Source organism: Cucurbita pepo, chromosome LG02, assembly GCF_002806865.2.
Source record: "Cucurbita pepo subsp. pepo cultivar mu-cu-16 chromosome LG02, ASM280686v2, whole genome shotgun sequence".
Classification (NCBI taxonomy): domain Eukaryota; kingdom Viridiplantae; phylum Streptophyta; class Magnoliopsida; order Cucurbitales; family Cucurbitaceae; genus Cucurbita; species Cucurbita pepo.
The window spans coordinates 7,407,302-7,435,180 of NC_036639.1; the positions used below are offsets into that span (position 1 = coordinate 7,407,302).

The window sequence follows — 27,879 nt, forward strand, 5'->3', positions numbered from 1 at the left end:
TAAGGTCAAATGACCAAAGAAGGGTAGCATACCTATAACAACTATGTCAGGTTTGTCAGCTCGCCACCTGTGGTTGCATGGGCTCCGGCTTGCCCTTACTAATGCTGAGTACCTTGGCCTCTTTGGTCTAGTGCCGCAGGTCGGTTAGTGCGCTGATCATTCCTCTGAGGGCAATCTACTGCAAAGTGGCTTGCTTGGCCACATTTGAAGCACGCATTAGTTTCGGTTCTGCACTCCCCCTTGTGAGGATGCTGACAATTGGGACAAAGGCCTCTATTTAGCACCGGGGCTTTCCCCCACTTATCAGTACGACCTCGAGGCTATCTACCAGTCCTGGGGTGGTTTTAGTCTGTTCTCTTCTCCTAAATTGCAGTGTGGGGTGTCTGGGTTGATGCTGCCTATAACTTGTTGATGCGGGCCATATCGATGAGGATCACTACTCTGAGGGTGCCTGCATAATTCGAGGATGTCTCGGCTGCCACATGTCCCTTTATGTCCTCCCTAAGACCAGCAATGAACTGCTCGACCTTTAGCTCTTCGGTGCTGACAAACACTGGAGAAAACCTTATCAGCCTATTGAATTCCATATCTTACTCCTCCACTGGCTTGTCACCCTATTTGAGCATAAGGAACGTTGCCTGCAATTTTATATTGGCAGTGACAGGATAGTACTTGCAGAGGTATGCTTCTTCGTACCGGCACCAGGTGATGGACTCTCCATGCGGTGCAATAATCCTATTAGCGCTTTTCCACCAGAAGAGCACATCCCCTTTCAACATGTACATCCCACAATAGACTTGGTACTCCAATGATAATTCATGTAATAGAAGGTTGTTTCAATTGCCTTCAACCACGTCTCTGCTGCGACAGGGTCCACCTTGCCTCAAAAAAGTTGGGCGGTTTATGCCTCTGGAAATCCTTCAGGTAACAGGACTCCACAATCATAGTCCCTAGACTTTTAGACGCTTGTACTGCTGTCTGATTAGCTACCAACGCCTGCATCATTTGGGTCATCATGTTCTGGTTTTGGGACATCATGTTCTAATTTTTCATTGAGGTTATCAAGAAAGTTTGTAGCATATCCATAGTGGATGTGGCTGACGGCTGGCTGGGTGTAATTTCTGTATTAGTGACGAGAACACAGGCTGGACCTCCTAGGGGAGGAAATCAGTGGGCTCTGTATTAGACAAGTCTTGAGCAGTAGGCTTTATGTCACACTAGTCTTCAGTAGTAGGATTTGAATCAAACGAGTCTTGAGTTATAGGGTCTATATCAGGCAAGTCTCGGGCCATGGTTCTCCTTCGGCTCGTTCTTGTTCTTGGTGCCCGTGGTACAGTCCTCTCATTAGCTTAGGGTGTGTCTCTAACCTCCTCTTAAGGTTCAAGTTATTCCACTTCAGGTGTTGGAATAGGGGTGCCCTGAGTGACTTTTCTTCTTCCTCTTCTGAGTCCAAGCCGACATAGGGTCCACGTCTCTTGGATGCCATTATCTATCTCAACACCTTCTAAGTAGTGCGCAATTATAACACAACAGGAAATCATGGTACATTCTTCAAACGTTAACTAGACTTTTGTCTCCTTATTTCGAACTCGAGAGAACATCTGGTCGCGAGCGGCACGTGATTGATGGGCGCAGTCACAGAGGATACGACTCTCTATCCTAAATGTCTACAAGACCTATGTCCTGGTGCTCTAATACCAATCTATCATGACCTAATATTTTACGATGATCCGTGACTCAAAATGACAACGTCAATGCAAAGAAAACAGTTAAAAATGTATAAGGAAAAAATCATATATTCCAAGTAAAGAAAATGCAATACAAAGGTTCAAGCAAACAAAAGTTTAAGGAACAAAAATATGAAAATTCGAATGCAAAAGAAAATACTAGACTAACACCCAGGGACATGCATTCCTCTATGACAATCCGCCTCTCTGATCACGCCCTACCTCGACCCAACGCCACACGTGTTAGATAAAAGCTTGAGGTTTTCTTATTTAACTTTACACGATTTAATTAGTTGATTGAATATATTCCTTTGACCATTTGACAAACACATCGAATGGATTACCAACTTTTTAGGTGGCTATTTTGAAAGTAGCACAGATTTAGTTGGCCGGCCATTTTTAGGATAAATTAATTATTTAAATAGGTGAATCTCTTGAGAAAGAAAACATCACCTCTTTTTAAGCAAAACCAAATCTCAAGTCTCTCTCTCTCTCTCTATCTTATTTTGACGCGTTTTTATTTTCTTCCAACAACTTTCTTCTCTCTTTCCGTCGAACGATTTCCCCTCACACCAATTGTGAAAAAGGATTTTCCCTTACCGATTGTCAAAAAACAACAATTGGTATCAGGGCCTGGTCTAATCCATTGGTGGTATATCATTACGGAAGAGCCAACCTTATCAACAGGCAAGTTGAATAGCTCAAGTGGCTAGAGCGTCAACCTAACAACACACAGGTCTTAGGTTTGAGTAGAAGAAAATGCAAAGGTGAAAACACACATCGCGTGGGGTCCATCCCGGGCAGGCTCACTCACTCCTCCATGCCGCCGTCGTGTGCCGACATCTCCATCACCACCACAAAGAGGCTGACGCCGTGATGACGAGCGTCGAGTTGTCGTTGAGCGTGTGATTAGGGAGATGACGACCGCCACCGTTCAATACCTGATGCTGACAAGGTCCAACAAGTGGGCCTTGTTGATGAGCATCAACCTACTGGCGCAAGGGTTATGGCACACTGTCGAGCCAGAGGAAGGAGAAATAATCAAGTACTGGGAGGATCGGCTGGCATTCGCTGCCATACTTTTGGTCTGTGCCTGCAGATATGCTGGCGTCTCTCTCCACCAAGCACACTGCGCAATCGGCCAGGGAGGGAACCAAATCCCGTCGGGTTGGTGTGTAGCGAGTGCGGAAATCCAACATCGAGCAACTGCAGAAGGAGCTCTCAGAGATCCACTTTAAGGACGGCAAATCTGTCGATGACTTTTCAATGCAGATAACGGGGCTCACCAACAGCATCACCACTCTCGGTGGGAGCATCAGCAAGACAGAAATCGTGAAGAAGATGCTGCAGGTCGTCACCGATCACCTCGAGTAAGTCACGATTTCAATCGAGACATTGCTTGACGTGAAGACCTAACGGTGGAAGAGGTGATTGGAAGACTGCGTAACGTCGAGCAGCGGAAGAAAAACACCGCTTCAGCTGTCCACAAGGAAGGTCGTCTACTCCTCACTGAAGAGGAATGGCTTGCACGCCTAAAGCTCCGCGACAACACCGGCGAGAGCAACAAGCCCTCCAGCTGTAAAGGCGAAAAGAAGCCATGGAAATCTCACGGGCGGGCCGATCCAGTGCTCGAACTGTGGTAAGAGAGATCACCTAAGCAAGAATTGCTGGAGCAAGTTCAGGAACAAGGAGAAGGCCGAGAAGGCCCATGTGGCTCAATCCGTGGAGGACGAGCCAGCTCTCTTCATGGTAAGTGCATCGGACTTACCTGATGTCCCCAATTTCGATTCCAAGTCGACGGAGGTGGAGGTAATCGACGACGGCGTAACTGCTCCTCTAGTGAGCGTCAAACCTGAGAAAGAGCTCCTTACCCTGAACCCAATTTCGATAACAAATCCACAGAGGTGGAGGTAATCGACGACGGCGTAACTGTTCCTCTAGTGAGCGTCAAACCCGAGGAAGAGCTCCAGCTAGGCGTAGCAAAGGCACAAACTAGAGAGCCAATTCAACTGAAGGAGGCGCAAGTGTTCGCTCAGATCAGCGAGAGGGACGAGCAGCATGAGCACCGGCGATGGGTCCTCGACACAGGAGCAACAAACCATATGACCGGGGTTAGATCTGCGTTCTCCGAGCTTGACTCGAGGATATACGAGACAGTGAAATTCGACGACGGCTTCGTTATCGAGATCGAAGGGCGTCACACCATCCTGTTCATCAGCAAGGGAGGTGAGCACCGCAAGCTGATCGGCGTCTACTTCATCCCGAGGCTCAAGGCTAACCTTGTGAGCCTGGGTCAACTCAATGAGGTTGGCTGCTTCATTTCCATCAAGCGCGGGTACTCAAAATCTGCGATGATCGACAACGGCTGCTCACGCAAGTTTCGTGTACGACAAACAGTCTTTACATCTTAGAGTTGGAGAGAGAGCAATCCGTCAGCCTCTCGGCCAAGACCGAAGAGGTATCTTGGAGGTGGCACGCAAGGAACGGGCACTTAAACTTTCCTGCTCTACAAAAATTTCACAGGGAGGAGATGGTGCACGGTTTGCCGACAATCAAAGGCGTGAACAAGTTGTGCGACGGGTGCCTCATCGACAAACAGAGGCGCACCCCCTTTCCGTCTCGAACATCCTACCACGTCGGTGAGTCGTTGGAGCTGGTACACGGCGATATCTGCGGGCTCATCAAGCCAGCGACCCCAAGCGACAAGACCCTCTTCCTCCTGTTGGTCGATGACAAAAGTCACTTCATGTAGCTAATCCTGTTGCAAGTGAAAAGTGAGGCGGCAGAGGAAATTAAGCGCATCCAGGCGCGAGTAGAGGCCGAATGCGAGAAGAAGATGCGAGTGCTGCGCACGGCCGAGGCAGAGAATGCTTAGCGAGTTTCGGTAAGTACTGTGATGAGCTGGGCATGCAGCGACAACTAACGGTACCCTACTCCCCCCAGTAGAACGGGGTGGTAGAACGTCGAAATCAGACCATCGTCGGGACAGCGAGGTCATTGCTGATGACAGTCGGGATGCCTGGGAGATTCTGGGGAGAGGCGGTAATGAAGGTAGCGCATCCCCACCTGGCCAAACTCGATCCCAAGGGGCTGAAAGTCATCTTCATCGGCTACGAACCCAGGAGCAAGGCGTANGGGGGGGGGGGGGGGGGGGGGGCGAGCTCATGTGTCTCGCGACGTCATCTTCGACGAAAGTACCTTCTCGAAGTGGAACGACGTGATCAAGGCAGACCACAACCCAAATCAATTTATGGTGGAGTAGCTCATCACCAAGCCGGAAGAAGGAAGAGCACAACATCAGGAACCGTCACCGCCGCCAGCAGCTGCACCCCTTGAACCAGTGGAGTTTGTAACACCACGAACTGCGGATTCGACGCTGGATGCCGATCACGATGATGATCTGGTGGCCAGGTACCAGAGGATGGACAACCTAGTGGGAGGAGGTGAACCACGTGGACTGGCGACGCGCAAACTCAAACAATAGGTTGTCGAACTACATGCTATCAGCATAGATGAACCGAACACATTCGCCGAAGCAGAAAGGAACCTGTGCTGGCTGAAGGCAATGTAGGAGGAAATAACATCCATCACCGAGAACCAGACGTGGAGTCTGGAGGATATGTCGTCGGGACACCGAGCCATAGGGCTCAAATGAGTCTTTAAACTGAAGCGCAATGAAAAGGGAGAAGTTGTGAAGAACAAAGCTCGTCTGATGGCGAAGGGCTATGTCCAGAAGCAAGGTGTGGACTTTGAAGAGGTATTTGCACCAGTGGCAAGGTTAGAATCTGTCCGCCTTTTGCTGGCAATCGCGGCACATTACTCTTGGGAGGTCTACCACATGGACGTGAAGTATGCTTTTCTTAATGGAGAGCTGAAGGAGACCATCTACATCCGACAACCACCTGGCTTCCTGGACAACGACAACTCCGGTAAGGTACTGCGCCTGCACAAGGCACTATATGGGCTTCGGCAAGCACCACGAGCCTGGAATGCGAAGCTCGACAGTACCCTACTGTCACTAAAGTTTAAGGGTTGTGCCTCTAAGCATGGCATCTACACGCACGGCCACGGGGAGCAGCGACTGATTGTGGGAGTGTACGTCGACGACCTCATAATCACTAGAGGCGACATAGAAGTCCTTGGAAGATTCAAGAGGGAGATGTCAAAAACTTCAAGATGAGCGATCTCGGCGTACTCAGCTACTACCTCGGCATCGAAGTGCAACAAAGTACTGCTGGCATCACCATCTGTCAAGGTGCATACGCAAAGAAGCTGTTGGACACTGCTGCGCTAGCAGACAGTAACCCTACAAGGACGTCAATGGAGGCCCGACTCCAACTGAGGAAGGTCGACACACGACAGCAGTCGACTCCACCAATTACCGCAGCATTGTAGGGAGTCTGTGCTATCTGGTAAACACTCGCCCTGATCTTGCTTATTCCATTGGATACGTGAGTAGGTTTATGCAAGCACCTAGGGAGGAGCATTTAGTGGCTGTCAAGCGCATCCTGCGCTATGTAGCCGGAACCAGAGGTTGGGGTGTAAGATACTGCGCAGGGAGAGGAAAGAAGAAGCATGAGCTGGTCGGCTATAGTGATAGTGACACGGCCGGTGACGTTGATGATCGTAAGAGCACCAGCGGGATGATTTACTTTCTCTCAGGCGGCGCGATCTACTGGCAATCAACTAAGCAAAAGGTAGTTGCTTTATCTTCTTGCGAAGCAGAGTACATTGCCGCTTCGACGGCACCTAACACAGGGGGTCTAGCTTGCGCGACTGATGGAGGAACTTATCGAAAAAGAAGGCGATCCACCAATGCTTTATGTGGACAACAAAGCTACGATCTCCGTGATCAAAAATTCGGTTTTGCACGATCAAAGCAAGCACATAGAGATTAAGTTCCATTACATTCGGGAGTGTGCAAATCGAGAGCTTATCAAGATTGACTTCATCCGAACAGAGGAACAGCTTGGAGACATCTTCACCAAGTCTCTGGCACGGGTAAAATTTGAGGAACTTCGTTCAAAGATCGTAGTTCAAATAATAAGGTAGATATACAATAGATTTTAGGAGAAGATTGTTAGATAAAAGCCTGAGGTTTCCGTATTTAGCTTTACACGTTTTAATTAGTTGATTGAATATCTTTCTTTCACCATTTGACAAACACGTCGAATGGATTACAACTTTCTAGGTGGCCATTTTGAAGGGAGTGGCTTGGCCAGCCATTTTTAGGATAAATTAATGATTTAAATAGGTGAATCTTTTGAGAAAAAACATCACCTCTCTTTAAGCAAAGTCAAATCTCAATTCTCTCTTTTTCTCTGTTATTTTTACGCGTTTTTATTTTCTTCCAACAACTTTCTTCCCTCTTCCCTTCAAACAATTTCCTCTCACACCAATTGTGAAAAAGAGATTTCCCCTTACCGATTGTCAAAAAAACATCACGTACTTGAAAAAAAAAAAAAAGATATAACAGGAATGGGTATAAAATTATACCCAGTAAGCCACCTACTTGTAGGCTTTCATCGCACCCTAAGCTTAACAGACAAACACGGGCTTCTCATTGGCTCTAAGACGTTTGGTTCTAATCTTAGACCCTTGGGGCTTGCCCCTTGAGACTTCTATTATTCTCCGTCCTCTTATTTAATACCTAAGAGTTCCTTACGCTAAGCTGGACTGACCGGTATCTCTCTATGAGGCGCTACCTCTACATGGCTAACTGAGAATACATGGTATCTTGCCTAGAGGTGTGTTGAGTACCTCCTAAGCCGGGGCGCGACCCAACCCGTTCCCTTGCAGCTAATGAGTTGTACGACGTGGGGACACATTTCCCATGCGAAATGGCTAGGAGTAGTAAGAACTGATCAAGAACTCCTAGTCCTTTCCCGAAGCTATAGATACCGTTCAAACAACTTGCGGCCTAAGAATACCCCTAAGGTACTATGTTTGTCGTGGTGATCTGCTAAGTTCGTAGGGAAGGGATTGATCAAGGCTCACTGACTTGTCACTCTAATCATTAATCCCTAGGCTTATCAGTATAACGCTTCCTAAACATCATCAAGAGGGAGAAAACATCAAGAACTAGATACATTATACACATTTTTCTTCCTAAGTTTCGGGTAGTGACTTACTTGATTGACGCGTGCCCTTTCACTAGCGCTACTAAGCAAGTAGGGTGTCCAAAACTACTGATTTCCCTCAATTAGGTCCCTTTTCATGTAAAAACATTGTTAGAATTGGAATCGAGATAAAAATCGGGCAAACAGAAGTCAAACGGGTCAAAAAGTGGCTTACACGCGTCGGCCACGCGCCCTCATGTGCTGGGGAGGAAGCTAGTCACAGGCGGACGCACGAGTACCACGTGCGGGATGCTTTCGCGCAGTCATGGGTCAGCATTCCAATTCGGGTCGACGGTTTGGCTCACTCGGGTGGACCGCGGGTTGGTTCAACCGACGGGTTGTGAGTCGGGTCAAATCTACTCGCGGATCTGAAATCGGGTAGGGCACGCAGACGACTGATGTCGCCGCTTCACTGGGGCTACGTCGCTCCAGCCGTCATCTGACACATAGCTCCAACTAATGTTTGACACGTGTCGCCAATTATAACCCTCCTTTTTTGGTAGCACCTATTAGGGTTCCGTTGGGACCTCTATAATAGATGGAGGGAAAAATAACTCATTTGCCCCTTTGTTGACTTCGGCCGATTTCTTTCTCTTTTTTTTATATATATATTTCGGCGTTAGAGTGTGCCTTCATTCAATTTAAACCTGATTTAAATTAAACAATGTTTTATGTATGCCTTCATTCAATTTAAACCTGATTTAAATTAAACAATGTTTTATGTATGCCTTCATTCAATTTAAACCTGATGTCCACCAACAAACTTACCAATGACTTGAAATGGTGTGTCACCTTCTATCCTGATTCTTATGTTACGCAGGATTTGCCTATGGGGAAGATGATTGGCTCGAGTAAACAATTCAGAGGTCCCTATCATATTTCTTCATCTCCAATCAAATCTTCAGCTCATCAAGTATCTCAGTCATCTGATTTGTGGCATTTACGCCATCAACATCCTTCATTTTTTTCATTCTAAATTTCTAGCTTATCATTTGATCATTTTTTGCATTTTAAATTTCTAGATGATTTGTGGCATTTCTCATAACGGTAGTAATTGCCCATTAGCAAAACAAACTTGCTTGTCTTTCTAAAGAAACTCAATAACTAACACATCCTACCTTTGATCTATTAGATTGTGATGTTTAAGGACCTCATAAATATTCCTACCCATTCTGGTTTGCGTTTTTCTCACTGTTGTTAATGATTTTACTCGATATATTTGGGTTTTTCTTATGCCACATAAATCAGAAGTACAACATTTGTTAATGAACTTTGTTAAATTCGTTCAAACCCAATTTCACACTACTATCAAGATAGTACGATCAGACAATGAGACTGAGTTCCTATCTTTGCAACCATTTTGTTACTTCTTGTGGCATTAAATTTCAGCGCACTTGTGTCTATACTCCACAAAAAAATGGAGTCAGATGTAAGCATCGTCATATCCGAAATGTAGCTAAATCTCTTCTCTTTCAGTCATAGGTTCCACTTATTTTTTTGGGAGAGGGCATCTTAACGGCGGTTTATCTTATAAATAGAACATCATCACCATTGTTATCTAATGATACACCATTTGAAGCACTTTACAAACGACCACCTACACTTCATCATCTTAAAGTTTTTGACTCTAAATGTTATGCAAGTGTAGTACATCCTAAGCAAAAATTTGAATCTCGGACAATTCCTTTTGCTTTCGTAAGATATTCTAGTGGTCACAAATGTTACAAGTTGTATGACATACAATCTCACAAATTCTTTATCAGTCTTGATGTTAAATTTTGTGAAAATTATTTTTCTTTTTCATCAACTTCACAAACTTTGACATGAGCTCTCTCAACTCCCATTTTACCACTCCCTGACCCATCTTACTCAAACATTCATTTTCCTCTTATTTCGTCATCTACTTTACCTTTTGTTCATATCTAGATTCACCCACTAATATCAATCATATCTCACCTAATACATCAATTCCACTCTAACGTTCTACTTGTACCAAACAGCCTCCAGCTTGGCATAATGATTACGAGTTTTCTTCTGCAGCCAATCATTTAACATCTAGCTCAAGTCACAACACTAGCACCAGGTATCCTCTTCATCATTACCTTTCATTATCTCATCTTTCTCCTACTCAACATGCTTTTCTAGCTTTTATTATAACCCAAACAAAACCTAGAACCTATGATGAGGCAGTTGGTGACCCATTATGGCAGTAGACTATGAATGCTGAAATTGAAGCTTTTGGAACGTAATCATACTTGGTTTCTCATTCCTCTACCACTTGACCATAAAGATATTGGCTGTCGTTGGGTGTACAAGATTAAATACAACCCGGATGGTTCTGTTGAACGTTATAAAGCTCGACTGGTAGCAAAAGGATACACTGAGGTTGAATGTATTGATTACAAAGAGACATTTTCTCCTATAGCGGAACTTACTACCCTTTGTTGCTTACTCACTATTGTTGCTACTCGAAAACGGTTCACTCATCAGCTGAATGTTCAAAATGTCTTTCTCCATGGTAATCTAGATGAGGAAGTCGCTGATAGGGGGATAATACAGTATGTCGGCTACATAAGTCTCTTTATGAGTTAAAATAGGTTTGTCGCAATTGGTTCTTCATATTCTCTACCACTCTACAAGATGCATGCTACACTCAGCCAAAAGCCGACTATTCTTCATTTACTAAGAGTAGATTTATTTCTTTCACAGCAGTTCTTATCTACGTTGATGATATTCTGTTAATAGGCAATGATCTCAAAGAAATACAACATCTCAAGACTTGTTTACTCGAGAAATTCTTTATCAAAGATTTAGGGAATTTGAAATATTTCCTAGGCATTGAATTTTCTCAATCTAGAAAAGTAATTTTTATGTCTCAAAGGAAGTATGTTTTAGACACTCTTCAAGTCACAAGTCTTACAGGAGCACGTCGAGAAAAATTTCCTATTGAGCAAAATCTGAAGCTTTCTTTAACAGAAGGAGATGAATGATCCAAACAAATACAGACGGTTGATTGACAGATTACTATATTTAACTGTTATTGGGCCTTACATAGTGTATTAAGTTTGTATGCTTAGTCAATTTATACATGAACCAAGAAAACCACATTGGGAGGCAGCTCTTCGAGTTTTGAGATACATCAAAGGTACTTCTAGTCAATGACTTCTACTACCATCAGAAAACAACTTGAGATTACAAGCATATTGCGATTCTGACTTGGGGTTATTGAACTACTAGACAGTCTATTTTCTAGGTTTTGCATCTTCTTGGAAAATTCAATTATTTCATGGAAGTCTAAAAAGCAGACCAATGTGTCTAGAACATAAGCAGAATCCGAGTATCTAGCTATGATAAATACTTATTTAGAGTTAATTTGGCTGAGATACATCCTTCAAGACTTGGTTGGTAATATATTTTCTACCCGAGTGGTTGACAATATATTTTTTTTCTTATTTTCATTTTTGTTTTTTGTTAAGGATATATTTATATATATATATATATATATATATATATATATATATATATATATATAATAGAATAAAGTTTAGGGATTAATATGAAATTTAAAATTGAAAATAAAAATAATCAAATTAAATTTCAATAAACAAATCTGGAGGGAAAATGGGTTAGAGCCGGACGCTTCCCTCCAATTTTCCCTTACATTTCCTCTATTTTCTTCCTTCCATTGTCATTCTCTTTTCAGAAGAAACTTCACCGTAAGCTTCTTCAATCTTCGTCTTTGAATTCCATTTCAGATAATAAATTTGGCGTTCTCCGATGCAAGGAAGAGGAAGTTTGAAGCGAACCGCTCGCTGGATGTTTTTCCGGCTCGAATCCGCCTCCGATTGGTGGATTTTACTTACTTGACCAGTATTGAGATTTGTTACTCGATTCCTGTTTGTATGTCTTGATCAAGCTTCGGCTGCTAGTGGTGGAGTTTGATTTGAGATTTGCGTTCTGATTTGGAATTGGTTTGGATTTTGGAACTTGACTGATTTGTTGTTCTAGCTTATTTGTAGAATGCGTCTGGAGGTTGCGCTTTAGAATTTGTGATTATGTTTTGGTTTATTCGCGAGGTAGACGACAATGGAAGGATTGAAGTCGGATGTACATTATTGCAGTGTTGAATTCGTACGAAGGAATATCAGAGAGAGGCCATGAGGTACTTCGTTATGTCAGAATGGTCTATTTATTTTGATTCAGTACTTTTCTATTTTATTTTATGGCAATCATTTACTTGAATAATATTATCTCATTGTTTCACAAGGAACTAAGCCAGAGTACCAACAAATTTGGTACTTATTTCTTGATTGTATACATCAAAATAGGTATTTTCAAGCACATATGTTGTTTCTTTTATTCATTTATTTATTTTGGAAAGAATATATTGTTCCAATTGATTGGGATTGTATATTTAGGAGGAAAAGAAAAAGGTTCGAGTTAATAATTTTGTATGTTGTATATACGTTTGTGTTGGTTTGTTAGAAATACAAATTTGGTGACGAAAAGCAAAAGAAAACTAGAGTTTGAGTTGAGTATCCCCGTGTTGTTGGGCTTCAATTGCCGCTCTTCCAACCAACGCCCGTATTTGAGGCGTCCCACCCACTCAGCTTTCGTGTGGTCACACATGGTGGGTGGTGGCGAAAAGAGAAAGATTTAACTTTTCCGTTTCCCCTGGCTTAAAGAAAGCATAAAAAGTAGAAGATCTTAGATATAAAAAAGTGGAAAGACAAAGCTATCAATCATCGAAACGCCAACAAATGGATCCATCTCTTTTAGCCGTCTGCCCCTCCCTCCTTGCTTTCTTTCCTGCTACTTATCTCTACACCCTTATGCTGCTACCACGTTAATTCAAAACCAAAACTCTCTCTTTCTCAATATGAGTGTGTTAGGTAGTAGGCCATAGCTCCCACTTATTAACTCATTTCTGCTTTTCTAACCACACATACTTGTCTTTCTCTGTATACAATACCACATGGTATGGGCGTGCATGTATATATTTTACTAAAATAAAACCCCATCCACCATTCATCGTATGTTGTTTCCTTTTTTGGTTAAACAATACAAACTCGAGATTCCTGCTTGCTTCTTTCTGTCTTCTTTCGTCTTCTTCTTCACTCCTAACTTTTGCTTGCTCTTCCAACTCCTGCACTTACAGTCGGACTTCTACACAAGCGTTGGAAGGTACGTTTTGTGCCCATCATGAACCTTCAAACATATTTTAATAAACTCTTATGATATCAAGAGTTGAATTCTTTAGGCTCTTCTTCTACTCTACTTTCTTATTCATTGGAGGTCTGTCTGCCTTGTTGATGTAGGTAATGGGTTCATTGGTAAATTTTATGACGTGGGTTTCTCTTTTGTTCTTGATTTGATCGAGTGTTTCCGTGCAGCTTCTACCCCTCGTCGATTAGATTCTGAAAATTAATTTTGTTGGAACAAATGGAAGACGAAAACTCAGATGCTTCTTCAAACAAAGCCCCCTCTGTTTCTCAGGTATAGAAACGGACCTACAACTCAACTCAATCCCAACCTTTTTTTGGGTTTTGTTCAAGGTTTGAATATCCCTAAACGACTAATTGCTGCAGGTGGTAGAACAGTTGAAAGAGCTATGGGGTATGACCTTACCGGTAACTACCATGAACTTCTTGGTATTTCTTAGGCAGGTGGTCTCTGTCTTGTTTTTGGGCAGAATTGGTAGCCTGGAGTTAGCAGGTGGTGCACTTGCAATAGGATTTACAAATATCACAGGCTATTCTGTTATGGTGGGTTTAGCCGCTGGGTTAGAACCCATATGCAGCCAAGCCTACGGAAGCAAGAATTGGGATCTCCTCTGTCTTTCTCTGCAACGCATGATCTTAATCCTCCTCGTTGCAACCATACCCATCGCCTTTCTCTGGATCAATCTCGACAATATCATGGTATTTTTAGGCCAAGATCCACAAATCACAGGGATGGCGGCTATTTACTGTATTTATTCTCTTCCAGACCTTTTAACAAACACCTTGCTGCAACCATTAAAAACATTTTTAAGGTCACAAAAGGACACGAAACCCATGATGTATTGCACCCTAGTAGCAGTTGGCCTTCATGTGCCTCTGAACTACGTGATGGTGGTGGTGCTGGGGCTGGGAACGCAAGGAGTGGCGATAGCTTCGGTGCTAACAAATATGAACATTGCGGGGTTGATGTCAGGATACGTGTGGGTATGGGGGAGGAAAGGTGAGATGAGATGGACGTTGAAGGTGGGAGAGGTTTGTGGAGGCGTGGGGCCGGTGCTAAAATTGGCTGTACCGAGTTGCTTGGGAATATGTTTGGAGTGGTGGTGGTATGAAATAGTGACAGTGTTGTCTGGTTATTTGTCCAACCCAACGTCGGCTGTGGCCGCCACTGGGATTCTCATCCAAACTACAAGCATGATGTACACAGTACCCTTGGCTCTCGCTGGTTGCGTCTCCGCCAGGGTAAGTTTTCTCTCCAATCTCTCAAAATCTTTACAAATTGCGAATATACTACGCCACATTTGTCCCAACATTTGGCAATTTTCATTATGATTATCTTTGCGTATTATGAAATTGTTAATTTTGATAAGTAACATGCTAGTTCATCATGTCAAACAGGGCAAAGCACTTACATTATGCTTGTTTAACATTTCTATCAATTGTACAGTTTTTCAGTCATTATCGGTCATGGTCAACTGGTAAAACCCTTCAACTCGGTAAAATTATATACCGACAAACTTGCACCAATAACCCACGTCAGATTCTAATCCTATATTTTTTTTTGATATGGAACCTTTCATTTTCAGCCGTCTCTTTCTCTTTTGTTTGGTTATTTTGTTTTCTTACACGGATGTTTATGTACTCCATATCTTCAAAAAGGCATGAGATGCTTAATGCGTTTTCCCACTTTCGATTAGACTTTAGTGGTTCTTACCGTGAAGGATGGTCTCCTTCCACCGCTGCTCCTGCACGGGTACTTCTCTCTAAAGGTACCACACTCTACTTTCCCTGTATTTTATACAAATTGTTTTGCTCCTTCATCTTCACCGCGAGAGCTCCCATCAGTTAGTTATCAAGCTCTGTTGCAAGAGCTTGCTTTTTTCTCCAGACCCACGTTCTATCTCTACACTATAGATCTTTCATCACTCAGCGGTTTAGGGGCCTTATTTTTCCTCTCACTGAATCAATGTTTTACTAATTCTAACACCAATTTTGCGATTCATATTTCCAGCAGTTTGATTCAAGTTAAAGGTATTTGTTCTTTAAATTGAAAAGGGGGAAGTTATTTTGTTCATCTTTTTCATCAGTAGGAGTTGGATTCTTCAGTCGTTTTTGTTTACCCGTTGTTTTCGTGTTCGTGGTTCATTTGTTGAGAGAATTTCTTCAAAGCAGTTCCTTATAGTTGAAAATGAATCTTGCTCTCTAAATCGGGAGCTTGAACTAATTATGGGTGATGACAAAGGTATGTAAGCTGTAAAGGGCTTATGCAGCAGCCTTCTAATGTACGGGGGTTGGAGAACTGGGAAGGAGGTGGGTGTGCACGTGTACGGAGGGATAGAGGTTTGGCTCACTGATTATGATATAGTAGGAATATTGGTCGGTTTGTTATCCTTCATGTCAACATCCGTTGAAAATAATGTAAAGTCCAGAGCACTAAAGTGCTATTTATGGAGCAAAATCAGGGTGTGAAAAATAAGAGCATGTGTTATTTAAGTAATTGGCACAACTCACTACTCTGCTTGGTAAGGTATCTTTCATGAAATTAGAGGGACATATCATATTCTCACCGCACCTAGGGCTCTTTGATTGCATATCTATTTCATTTTTCAGTAAATTTCTGGTATCATGGTAGCATATGATATTTTTCATACAGGTGATTCTTACAATTTAGCCAGAAAAAGAAAAAAAATCATCCATAGCCAAATAGTGTTGCTAAGTTACAAACCACTCTAAACAACCTAGTGAATCAGCAACATTAGAGTTTGATAGGTCCTAGAGAATAGTTAAATTACATTTGTATGTGATGTGACAAGAGAGAACAAAAATAGGAGGCACCTTAGATTGGTTGTATCTCACTATAAAAAAGAGGGTTCACCTGGAAGAAAGCTTTGTGATTTGATTGATGTAATAAAAATAGGTTTTCTTGGGATATGATGATATGATCTGATGAGATTGGGCAGGTAGGGAACGAGCTGGGAAGTGGAAAGCCAAAGAAAGCGAAGGTTGCAGCGGTGGTGGCATTGGGATGTGCATTTGTAATAGGCGGAATCAACGTGACGTGGACGGTGATTCTGAGGCGCACATGGGCCAGGCTTTTCACAGATGATTCGTTGGTTCAATCATTGGTGTCTTCAGCTTTGCCAATCATAGGCCTGTGTGAGCTTTGGAACTGCCCCCAGACCACGGGATATGGCATCTTGCGTGGTACTGCCCGACCTGCTGTGGGCGCTCGTATCAACTTGGGGTGTTTTTACCTGGTGGGCACCCCTGTGGCTGTGGGGCTGGCCTTCGGGGTTAGAGTTGGGTTTGTTGGGCTTTGGTTTGGGCTGCTGTCGGCCCAGGTCGCCTGTGCTGTGTCCATGCTCTATGTGGTTCTGGCGAAGACTGATTGGGAGGGTGAGGCCTTGAAGGCGAAGAAGCTGACTGGTTTGGAAATGAGTGCCACCACCAATGGCAATGGTGCAGAAGAGGAAACCAAAGAACTGCTGGTTCATGAAAATGGGCATCAACATATTGTGTTGTAGGGAAGAGAAAAAATGATGTGTATAGTTTCTTTCCAAGCGATAGATTGGGCGTTGTTGGTTGGGTTAAGGCTTTCAATCAGTGCTGCCTGGCAGCTATCTATTTCTTATTTTGTTGCCTCTCAAAANTTTTTTTTTTTTTTTTTTTTTTTTTTTTTTTTTTTTTTTTTTACTGTTTCGGAGAGATTTTGAAATTATTCCAAATCCCCTACACATAAACAAATAACAACAACAATAAAAATCAGCGGCGACAATGATTAACTCAAGCCACCATCGCCGGTTATCAGTAAAGATCCACGCCGATCGTTGGGGGCTGAGGTCTGACTATCTACCCTCCACGGTGCCAGTTGGGGTCCACGGTTTGGCGCCATCCAATGGGCTTCGCCGGAGGTTACGGTGGGTTGATTGTGCCGGCAAAGGATGAATTACACAAAAAGAGAACTCAGCCCAATCGGGCCGCACTGGGCCGGATGTCGCAGGCCGGGCCTCTACCGGGCCGCGCGTCCAGGTGGGCCCGACTGGTCGCTCGCCCTTGATAGGCCGCGCGAGGGAAGCGCAGTCTTCCTCTTCCCCGTTTTCCTTTTCTCCTTCCCTTACCTCTGAAATCGCCGACTCTTTCCCCTTCTGTCTCCCTTCTCGATTCTCTCCGACAGTCACTGCCCTTAAACCTCGTACATCCCACACGAAACTTCGATCTTCTGTCTCTCTCCGTTCACAAACGACTCAAGGTTTCCGGCGTTCTCAGGTGCCCTTCTCTCTTTTTCTTTTTGTTGTAAAGTGGCCTCGAAAATCAGCGGCTGAGTGGTCCTTTCACCGCCAAACTTCTGACGCAACGCCGACGGCAGTGTACGGTGGCGTCTGCCACACGTTTCCCCCCTTTTTGAGCTTTGTTTGAAATCAGGCGATTATCCGTCTTCTTTCCCGGGTGGGCATATTTTGTTAGAAAAGTTAGAAGAATTGAAGAATGGTGAGTTTTAAGAACCGATACTTGGTGTTTGAAGTTGCGTTGGATCCCAATAAAGACGTTGCAACAGATGATCCTATTATCATTACCCAATATAATGTTTCAAAAGCAATCAAGGACAGTATTCTTCTCAACTTCGGGGAGTGTGGCTTTGCTTCCTCACTTGGATCTTTTCAAGGTACATAAACCGTGTCTTTCTAAACAACATAGCAACCTCTGTATTTGTATTTGTATAGCCTAATATTTGTTCTTGCCTTGGTGTTTATGTAGTTAGGTATGTAAATCCAATCACAAAGCTGTGCATCATTAGAGCCTCTAGAGAGGACTACCAGAATGTATGGGCTGCAATTACAATGGTGAGGAGTATCAGCAATTGCCCCGTTGTATTTAATCTACTGGACCTAACTGGTAAGTTTTATTGGTTAGGATCATCGTTTATGTTGCTGACTTCCAATTTGGGTATACACAATTGTGCTTGTGCTTCAAGAATATAATCAGAATATGAATTTTGAACTTGTAAATGAGTATTAAGTTTAAACTCTTGTTCTGGGTAATTTCAATCCTTCTCTATTTTGTGCTGCACTGATTTGTAATAGAATTGAAGAAATGACATTGAATAAATGCGTTCTGTTTTACCAGGAAACAGCAGGGCTTGCAAGAACACCGCCTTGAGGGTGGATGAACTGAAATTTGAGCAGTACAAGCTTATGGTTGGACCTAATATCTCTGATGGCGTCAATCTGCAAATGCATAACTGTCTGGAGAAGATTAGAACTTTAGATAACTGATTTGATTGAATTTTGAATTTTATTTCATATTGTTCTCATCTGAGTCTGAGACTATGCCAAGCAGTTTTCTAAGCTTACGTTAGATATTTGTGACATGTTTAAAAAAGACGAGGTTTTTTTGTTTTGTCGAGAGATTGAAGTTGTGAGAGAAATTCAAACTATATGAATAACGAGTTCATGACCTTCCTATGGTGTACGCTATGCCATGTTCAACCTTAACAATGCTCGATTTCAATATATGTGGTAGGGTCGGAATGCCTCGGTAGGGATAGAAATTACTAATCTAACTCAATCAAAAGTAGGGAAAGTGACATATTTGAAATTGGAGGAAGGGACAATAAATCCTCTCGTAGAAATCAAGGGCGGAGAGTACCCTTATCGAACAAACTCATAAGTTGAATATGAGACGGCAGAAGTTGAAACACCACGAGTCAAAAGTATTAAAAATTTCAGCATGGAGGCTCTACAATATTTATCTCCTCTCTAGAAGAAAGTGAGAGAGATTGAAGAGCTAAGAGAACTCCCATTAAGCTACAAATTTGGAATGGACAGACCGTTTTTGTGTTTGTCAAGGTGGATGACTTTGATGTCGTGTTAGAGATGAATTTCTACTCGAACACAAGTTATTCCCATGTCCTAGTATTATTCAAACTACTTACCAATGAGTATATACATGGTTTTAGTTTTAGTTTACTATATACAGTTTTATCAGATATAATCATGTAGTATATATAACGGTTTACCATGATCATTTTCCACAGATAGTTTTACTCTCGGTAACAATTGAATAAGCTATAAATAAGAAAAGCTCCATATCCAACACTACGTAGATGCGATTCCACTCATGATGGGTGAAAATGATTACAATTGAGATGTGATTCCACTCATGATGAACCCATGCTCATAATCATTTTGATGGTTGAAGAGGAGAGCTCGAGTGAGCTTATCACAATAGAGATCCAATGGTTGCAAGAGAAACATGGCGATGCATGGCTAGAAAGTCAAACTAAGGGTTTATCTCTATCTTGAGGTATAAATCACTAAATTGAGTTATTACCAAGAATGAGACCGTCCGCCAACAATGTGTGTCATTTAGCTCAACCCGAATTAGTTGAACTTCATAAGCAGGTAAATGACTTATTAAATGTCAAGTTTATTAGACTTGCAAACGCTTAGTCAATCATCATCTGTTATTGGGGAGAGGGCCTAAGCCTAAAACTTCACCAAAGTATGAAGACAAACCATTAAAGTCACTCAACTTGGATTCTTAAGAATCAACCATTGGTACTAGAAATAATTTTAGACCAATCAAAGTCATTTAGAAGGTTGAGAAGGTATCATACAAGGTTAAATTGCCCCCTTGAATGAACACTAACCTTATTGTCTATGTTAATAACTTGAAACATTACAACCCGATCACAAAAACATCAGATACAATGAGGTGACACGAGCTCCTACAACGATAAAGAATCCTATTGAGAATGAAGCAGAAGATCTTGACTGAGAATACAAAAAAAAAAAAAAAAAAAAAAAAAAAAAAAAAAAAAAAAAAAAAAAAAAAAAAANAAAAAAAAAAAAAAAAAAAAAAAAAAAAAAAAAAAAAAAAAAAAAAGGCAAATTGAGAAGAGATGTACAAGAGTTCCTGGTAAATTGGAAGAGATTCCCTGGTGTTGAGATCAATTGAAAACGTGTCGAAAGACATGAAGTTAACCACAATATGTATTTTTGAGTTTGGTGTTAAAGACAGCAACTAGTTGTCAATTCTTTTAATCTGGGTTATATGTTCTTAATGTCGTCGTTGCTGCTTATTGCATGCTATCCTATAACATTCTTTTCTTAAATTGCTTTCCGAACATACAAAACCTTTCTCTACCACCATTTTTCAAAAACTTTATATATCTCCATTTTCTAAATTTGTTTCCTAAGAGTGGAGTTGAAAGTTTGGGCATAAAATTTTAGTTGGCTGACTCACTCTATGGACAAGAGTGAGTACCACACATCACACTACAGAGTCCCAAATAAGTGCAATTGTGATAACAAACAACCACAACCTCGTAAAGACATCAGTTAAACCTTAAGGTTCGAGAAAATTAAGTTTGAGAGAACCGCGAAGGATTACTGTCTACACCAAGGTATTTCAAAATTTACCTTTATTTATTTATTTATTTATTTATGTAGTTGAAGGTTCATATATACTTTTTATTGTAAATATATTCTTCCCTCTATCAAAATTTTAGTCCAATTTAAAAAATAAATATAAATATTTGGAAACATTCTTTTTTAGTTTTTAAAATTTAATTTGATTTCTAAAATGATAGATAACAAATAAATAAATAAATAAAATTGATTTAAAAAATATTAAAACTTGAGCAGGATCTTCTTCATAATAGAAAATTGTGGATTTTGTTCTTCTTTTTTATGATCTTTGACCAAAAAAAATCCTATTTAAATGGAAATAAGGTATTTTTTATGATCTTTTGGGCCTTAAGAACATGAATTGATTCAAACCCATTGTTCATCTTCATCTTCATCTTCATGGGAATATGAATGAAAGTCGCGTGATGAACACGCGGCATAAAGAAGAAGAAAAGTCCACCAAAGCGAGGGATTGAAGAGTTCTAAAGAAGAAAATGATATGAAATTAGTATTAGTTAGCATGATGGAGGGGAGGGTGGGGCGAGGCTTCTCGGGGGTTTTGACCACACACCCGCTTGCCTATGCTCATGCTTATGCTTATGCTTATGCTTATGCCGCAGACTTCTTCCTCCTCTCTTTTGATTTTTGTAAGCTGCCTTCCCTGACTTTCCTCTCCACTCGCCTTTTCTCCCATTCCCATTTCCCCTTTCTTCAATCGCTTCAACATCATCGCCTCTCCATACCCTTTCATTCTTTCACTAAACCGCCGGAGTTTCAATCTCCCTTTCTTCTACATCCATCTACGCTTCCCAATTCTTCCCTGGTTCGTCTTTACGTTTTTACCCCTTTTTCTATCTGGGTTTCTTATAGATCTTCAACACCACTTTACTGGACTTGATTTAGTGTTTCTTCTTTGTGTGTAATGATTGTGTTTGGGTGTTTTGAGGATGGAAATTGATTTTTTACAATATGGGTTTTGGTGATAGCTTCATAATTCTTCTTCTTCATGTGTTTGTTTAGATTTTCGATCTTTGAACTCTGTTGTTTAATGCCTATGGTGGATGGATTGGAGCTTCAAATTGATTGACATTTGTTTCATTAGGGGTTTAGATTAAAATTGTGGACGCAGGACAAATATAGTTTGGTTTGTTTTTGTACACAATGGGTGGAGTTTGTTCAAGAACAAGAACCACTTCTGATGATATTGGTAGCAGTAACGGTGGTGGAGGGGTTGGTGATTCTAACAATGAGTTGGGCATGGTTCATCATACTTACGGACTGCCCTCCAAAATTAGTGATTCCACCCCTGCTGTTGCTGTTGCTGATGGCATGAATAAGGCGTTACGAGAACCATTTTCGTTCCCGGAGGTGAATGCAGTGGTTCCATATGGATTGGACGATATCAACGATGGAATTCCTCGCTTATCTCGAACGTTATCTCAGAAATCTAGATCAACCAAGTCGAGACAAGCTGTTGCAAAGGTAATAGCACCTACATTTTGCTTGCAACTCTACAATGGAAGAGTTTAATAAACGAATTGCGTTTGTAATATTAGGTTTCAGAAATGAGCTCTCTTCTAGGCAGAGCTGGTACTGTTGGGCTAGGAAAGGCTGTTGATGTTTTGGATACACTTGGTAGTAGTGTGACAAGTTTGAACCTTGGTGGTGGTTTCACCTCAGGGGTGACAACAAAAGGGAACAAAATTTTAATCTTAGCTTTTGAAGTTGCCAACACCATTGTGAAGGGTTCTAGTCTAATGCAGTCGCTCTCGAAACGTAGCATCAACGTTTTGAAGGAGGAAGTGCTTCCATCAGAAGGGGTCCAAAATTTGATATCAAGAGACATGGATGAACTCTTGAGAATTGCAGCAGCAGACAAGAGGTGTTGTTAGTTACTTCAATATACTATTTGGATCATTATTTGAACTCGAAACTCTGAAAAATATTCATTCTCTTCTGTGAATTCTGGCAGAGAAGAACTGAAAGTTTTCACTTGTGAAGTGATTCGCTTCGGGAATCGTTGTAAAGATCCTCAATGGCATAATTTGCATCGCTATTTTGATAAGTAACGTCTGATGGAATCCTAGCCTCCCGTTTTCCTGGTTTCTATATTATGATAGTGTTCGACGTCGTGTTGTGTTTGATTATTGTATACTCAGGTTAGGTTCAGAAGTTACACCACAAAAGCAATTAAAGGAAGATGCTGAGGCAGTGATGCAGCAGTTGATGACATTTGTACAGTACACAGCAGTGAGTATATATCAATCTTTACTGTTGTGAAGTATGTTGCTTAAAAGACAACAAAATATTCTCTTTGTTTGCAGGAACTTTATCATGAATTACAAGCCTTGGACAGATTTGAACAAGATTACCGGCGCAAGCTTCAAGAGGAGGATAGTTCGAACACGACGCAAAGAGGTAATCAGTGACTTCAATTATGTAGTTATGAAGCTGAATTTCTCCTAGTTTGATCACTTTGTTGCATATCATTTCGACCTACAGGAGATAGCATTTCGATCTTAAAGGCAGAGTTAAAGAACCAAAAGAAGCATGTCAGAGGTTTGAAGAAGAGATCTCTCTGGTCGAGGATTCTCGAAGAGGTACCAAGTTCTGTTGTTTATACCTCGTCATACCGTGTATGTCATTAGATGGATATTATGCGTGAATTCGTAGCGAAGTTACCATCTCATGTACTTACAAATATGGAGTTATGGGAAGAGTAAGATAATATAATGAATGTATTCACAGGTGATGGAGAAGCTTGTGGACATAGTGCATTACTTACATTTGGAGATTCATGAAGCCTTCAGTAGTGCCGGTACGCATTTAAAACGTTGGATAACTTGTACATAATTTAGCAAATGCTTGTTAGGTTATGGAGTCTGCTGCTTATTTATAGCTTAGTCAATGGTTATATGGTAGATAGTTATATATAGTAGATGATTATATCTGTGGAGTCTGCGTGTGATGTCCCACATTGTTGGGGAGGAGAACAAACCACCCTTTATAAGGGTGTGGAAACCTTCCCCTAGCAGACGCGTTTTAAAGCCTTGAAGGGAATCCCGAAAGGGAAAGCCCAAAAAGGACAATATCTGCTAGCGGTGGATCTAGGCCGTTACAAATGGTATCAGAGCCAGACACCGGACGATATGCCAGTCTTCTCGCTGTTCCCCGAAGGGGGGTAGACACGAGGCGATGTTGCCAGTAAGGACGCTGGGCCCCGAAAGGGGTGGATTTGGTGACGGTCCCACATCGATTAAAGGAAGGAGTGTCAGCGAGGATGTTGAGCCCCGAAGGGGGGTGGATTGTGATGTCCCACATTGGTTGGGGAGGAGAACAAACCACCCTTTATAAGGGTGTGGAAATCTTCCCCTAGCAAAGAGGACAATATCTGCTAGCGGTGGATCTAGGCCGTTACACTGCAGTTTATTTATAGCTTAGTCAACGGTTATATGGTAGATAGTTATATACAGTAGATGAATATATCTGGTAAATCTATATATATTAAACTGAACTATATATATCTCTCTGTCCTTTCTTCCTTCTCTGTATTCTTTCTTAGTTTACATACTTGAAGTCATTAATAAAACCTTTAGCCAATATTCCTCTTTGCATTTTCTCTCTCGTGTTCTTCGTGTTCATCTTGGTCGAATATATGCGTTGTTGTGCGATCCCAACATTCCTAAAGGATATTGAACGCTCGACACTTTGTTCATTTTAGTATATTTTTGCACTTGGATGTTGTAGATGATGAAAAACCGGCCAAAGGTTCTCAGAATAGCCACAAAAAGTTAGGGACGGCTGGTCTCGCTTTGCATTATGCAAATATCGTTAGCCAAATTGATACACTTGTGAGTATCAGCTTCCAAATTCAAATTTTTTTGCAAGTTTTTGTTCCGAAAATATTCTGAATTAGCATACGTTCTTGAATCAGGTATCTCGTTCGAGTTCCGTACCTCCTAACACAAGGGATGCTTTATATCACGGACTACCTCCCAGTATAAAGTCGGCTTTACGCTTAAAACTACAGACGTTTCAGCCGAAAGAAGAGGTATTTGTGAATCTTACTAAAAACATTACTGATTATGATGTTTTGTTAGAACATATTAATTTTGTGGATTGGTTGTTGCAGCTTACAATTCCTCAAATCAAAGCCGAGATGGAGAAAACTTTGCATTGGCTTGTTCCCATTGCCAATAACACTACCAAGTACAACTGCTTCCCTTTGATATACAGCTTACAATTATTATCAATAAACTTTTCTTCTTGTTCTTCAGGGCTCATCACGGTTTCGGTTGGGTTGGAGAATGGGCGAATTCCGGGTGGGTTATCGACATGCTATGCTGCTCTCTTATATTCCCCTACTTTTTTCTTCAACTCAATGGAAAAATCTGTTGTTTCAGGGCCGAAACAAACCGAAAGCCTTCTGGCCAGAGCGAGTTACTAAGGATCGAGACGCTGTATCATGCAGATAAAGAAAAAACGGAGTCCTACATCCTTGAACTGGTGTTATGGCTTCACCATCTGATCAGCCAAGCTAGAGCTTGTAATACTGGAATAAGGTCTCCTGTTAAATCACCAATTAGATCTCCGAACCAACGAACGATTAATTTATCGAACCAGAAAGCAAATTCTCCATCCTCGACGTTGACGGTAGAAGACCAGGAAATGCTTCAATATGTGAGCAAAAGGAAACTTACCCCGGGAATAAGTAAGAGTCAGGAATTTGATTCAGCAAAAACCAGGTTAAGTAAGTACCATAGGCTAAGTAAAAGCAGCAACCATTCCCCAATCAATGAAACCAAGAAGGATCCGTCCACCCTTCGGAGGCCGAACTCCATCCCGATTATTGATTTTGACATCGACCGTATCGCTTTGGATGTCATCGATAGAGTCGATAATATTCGAAGCTTTTCATAATCAGAGATCAAAGAGCAAGACTTGTTTTTTGGATATGAGAATATGTATGGATGATAGCATGTTTTGATGTGTAGTAGAAATTGTGAGGGGGGTTTTGTGATATTACTTTCTTTCACTTCTGTGTATACAAATACTTCTATTATTTCATAATAATTCAAAGTTATTTGGATCCCTTTTTCCTTAGTATTCTAGTATTGATATGACCGACAATTGTCCTATCATTTCATAAACATTTCATATATAACAAGCATATGACACGGGCAAAATTACGGGGCACGTGACATCATACAAACATAAACTTCTATCCATGCCCATAGTAAGGTCACTTAACTTCTATTCATGCCCATAGTAAAGTCACTTACTTGATTGACCTAGGCTGGAGCTACCATGACTCCTTAATGCTCCTCTGAAATTTAATTCTACCCCAGAAGTTCCATAATTATAAATTGGCACTCTACTTCTACCCAGAAGTTCCATAATTATAAATTGGCACTCTACATTAGGAATTGACTTACCTAATTTTGGATAAACTAATTTAAACTAGACTCTAAAAATTTAAACTAGCTTTGGAAGAGTTGAAACCAGTAAGAAAGGTGGTTCCGAGCATATTAGACTCAAGTTGGATAAGCCAAAATGCTAGTCTAAAGCCGTCAGAAAATGTATTCTTCGACTAGCTTTCTATCATTCAAATGGGACGATGAAATGAAGTAAGGGACCCCTTTTATAGTAGAGGCCAACTTCCACTTCTCAACTTAATCCACGTGGGACAAATTTCCCTTTCCTTTTCTTTTTTTCCCCTAATTTTTTTGGTTATTAGTCGTGCAACAGGAGGCTATCCTAATCCAGGATGAGCTCATAGTTAGCACTTGATTTTCAAGTAGTCAGACGGTTGCCTCAAGATAAATTTTAAGACAGCCCTGGATCATGATGTTGCGTAAAACCAAGAAATAAGTTTCAATTAGTAATATGCTATCCTAAGGCTCAAAGTCAAACAAATAAATATTAGGTAGCCTTTGATTTTCAAGTAATTAATATACTACCTTAAGGATATAAATCAAGTCAAGCATGTTTACCACATGACCACGTCCTAAGGTACCCAAACTTGAGAATGACAAGACAATAAATTTTCTAGGTACCACTCAAGACACAAGAATCAAGAATAAGACTTCAGAACAAGAACCAAAGACAAGAATAAGAATAGGACAAGGAAATGGGTGGTATCCTACCATACATTACGAATACGATTAAGACCCTATAAATATGCTACTTAATAAGCTTTTGTACTCACTCTAAGTTTTCTATGTTTTTAGGTAAATAAGGAGCTGGTCAAAGTCGGATGCGGACTCTAGAGCAGGTGGCATAGGCAAGCCTTACTTGTCTACTCTTTATTTTTTTATTTTAAACTACTTATGTTTTAAGTATCTTGTTTTTATTTTGCAAAAAATTTGTCTTTACACCATCAAGTCAAACTTAAGTTGCAGCTCCGGAAAGTCGGGTTGTGACAAGATGAGCTTTCCACTCGTTTGATGTCTCATTGTTTGTCCGCGATGAGCTTTCCACTCGTATGATGTCTCATTGTTTGTCCGCACATGGGGCCACATCCTACTCTCTTCTTAATACAATTGTGACACATAGCAATTAAGCAAACAACACCCTTGAAGCATCAATTCAATTAAAATAGCGTGTTCAAAGATTATAAGTAAGAGATAAAAGAACACTATATTATAAACGGAATATATAAAGAGAGTTGATATGAACCACGACCAAGAAATTTCCATACCTCAAGGTCCAATTACAAGGACGAAAGCCAAGAAGCTACAACAAACCTTTTACACTTATATTAAGTTCTGGTGAGCTCATCAAAGAAAATTCTAGAAGACATTGGAGACCTCTCTTGTAACGACCCTAAATTTTCACATATCTAGAGTCACCCGTCTCATGCTCATCTCTAATCCATAATATAACTCTAAGAATGCTTATCTTTATTAGCAGAAAAATTTAAAGCTTCATAATACGTTAAAACATTAGAAAACACTGCCAGACTTACGTGTTTCAAACATGGTGTTGGAGTTCAAAATAAGATAAAACAATTACAAATTAAATAATTTAAATAAATGAAATGCGAACACCCTATCCTAACCAAGACTAAGAATTTTAAATATGCAACTATCCTATGCACGCGCCACAGTCTCTAATCACGATGCCGCCGTCAACTGTACATGGGCGCTTTGCCTTTACCTAAAAAAAAATATGGCACACGACCTGAGCATTTTGAATCAATACTCCGTAAATGACCCCACTATAGGGGTCATGCTAATGAAAACACATGCAATCATGAATTAGGGACCTATCTCTAATCATCTTAAGGGTGGCCTCCAGTCTCGGACAAATTGGATGTTTAGTACTTCCCTACATACGACTGACACGTGCGAGTGTGAATCCCCAAGGCGCTCGCACACCCCCTGGACCCTCTGGTTAAGCT

At 41.3% G+C, this 27,879-nt stretch overlaps 3 protein-coding genes across 20 annotated transcripts; all 3 read left to right on the forward strand.

The window, feature by feature from the left end:
- The first annotated feature begins 12,376 nt into the window (after positions 1 to 12,376).
- On the forward strand, positions 12,377 to 16,715 carry LOC111788379 (protein DETOXIFICATION 54). Of its 13 annotated transcripts, none has more exons than XM_023668702.1 (6): positions 12,581 to 13,030; positions 13,107 to 13,164; positions 13,240 to 13,342; positions 13,435 to 14,310; positions 14,516 to 14,837; positions 16,033 to 16,715. In XM_023668702.1, the coding sequence occupies exons 3-6, from the start codon at positions 13,289 to 13,291 to the stop codon at positions 16,590 to 16,592; spliced, it is 1,812 nt and encodes a 603-aa protein (XP_023524470.1). In that variant the 5' UTR covers positions 12,581 to 13,030; positions 13,107 to 13,164; positions 13,240 to 13,288; the 3' UTR covers positions 16,593 to 16,715. The 13 variants fall into 13 exon arrangements, 8 of the variants coding, with proteins under 8 accessions (XP_023524474.1, XP_023524473.1, XP_023524470.1 ...); XM_023668703.1 differs by having other exon boundaries at positions 13,107 to 13,160; XM_023668706.1 differs by lacking the exons at positions 13,107 to 13,164; positions 16,033 to 16,715 and adding an exon at positions 15,311 to 15,561 and having other exon boundaries at positions 12,377 to 13,030.
- A 44-nt stretch (positions 16,716 to 16,759) lies between these two features.
- Positions 16,760 to 18,525, forward strand: LOC111788381 (probable ribonuclease P/MRP protein subunit POP5). The gene is made up of 3 exons (XM_023668707.1): positions 16,760 to 17,731; positions 17,824 to 17,961; positions 18,193 to 18,525. Exons 1-3 carry the CDS (start codon positions 17,554 to 17,556, stop codon positions 18,339 to 18,341), a joined length of 465 nt encoding a protein of 154 aa, XP_023524475.1. The 5' UTR covers positions 16,760 to 17,553; the 3' UTR covers positions 18,342 to 18,525.
- A 2,340-nt stretch (positions 18,526 to 20,865) lies between these two features.
- LOC111788945 lies at positions 20,866 to 25,580 on the forward strand. Of its 6 annotated transcripts, none has more exons than XM_023669532.1 (13): positions 20,866 to 21,300; positions 21,498 to 21,959; positions 22,034 to 22,359; positions 22,450 to 22,542; positions 22,637 to 22,727; positions 22,802 to 22,895; positions 22,980 to 23,077; positions 23,226 to 23,295; positions 24,225 to 24,328; positions 24,412 to 24,528; positions 24,610 to 24,686; positions 24,755 to 24,799; positions 24,881 to 25,580. In XM_023669532.1, the coding sequence occupies exons 2-13, from the start codon at positions 21,639 to 21,641 to the stop codon at positions 25,395 to 25,397; spliced, it is 1,953 nt and encodes a 650-aa protein (XP_023525300.1). In that variant the 5' UTR covers positions 20,866 to 21,300; positions 21,498 to 21,638; the 3' UTR covers positions 25,398 to 25,580. The 6 variants fall into 6 exon arrangements, with proteins under 6 accessions (XP_023525300.1, XP_023525299.1, XP_023525301.1 ...); XM_023669531.1 differs by having other exon boundaries at positions 21,580 to 21,959; XM_023669533.1 differs by having other exon boundaries at positions 21,588 to 21,959.
- The last annotated feature ends 2,299 nt before the right edge of the window (positions 25,581 to 27,879 follow it).

Excerpts from the sequence above, each read along its gene's own strand:
- LOC111788379 (XM_023668702.1), top strand. The coding sequence starts at position 13,289 with ATGGAAGACGAAAACTCAGATGCTTCTTCAAACAAAGCCCCCTCTGTT. Across the intron at positions 13,343-13,434 it reads AAGCCCCCTCTGTTTCTCAG|GTGGTAGAACAGTTGAAAGA; the intron begins GTATAGAAACGG and ends TAATTGCTGCAG. Across the intron at positions 14,838-16,032 it reads ACGGGTACTTCTCTCTAAAG|GGAACGAGCTGGGAAGTGGA; the intron begins GTACCACACTCT and ends TTGGGCAGGTAG.
- LOC111788381 (XM_023668707.1), top strand. The coding sequence starts at position 17,554 with ATGGTGAGTTTTAAGAACCGATACTTGGTGTTTGAAGTTGCGTTGGAT. Across the intron at positions 17,732-17,823 it reads CTCACTTGGATCTTTTCAAG|TTAGGTATGTAAATCCAATC; the intron begins GTACATAAACCG and ends GTGTTTATGTAG. Across the intron at positions 17,962-18,192 it reads TAATCTACTGGACCTAACTG|GAAACAGCAGGGCTTGCAAG; the intron begins GTAAGTTTTATT and ends CTGTTTTACCAG.
- LOC111788945 (XM_023669530.1), top strand. The coding sequence starts at position 21,639 with ATGGGTGGAGTTTGTTCAAGAACAAGAACCACTTCTGATGATATTGGT. Across the intron at positions 22,360-22,449 it reads ATTGCAGCAGCAGACAAGAG|AGAAGAACTGAAAGTTTTCA; the intron begins GTGTTGTTAGTT and ends GAATTCTGGCAG. Across the intron at positions 24,529-24,609 it reads CGTTTCAGCCGAAAGAAGAG|CTTACAATTCCTCAAATCAA; the intron begins GTATTTGTGAAT and ends TGGTTGTTGCAG.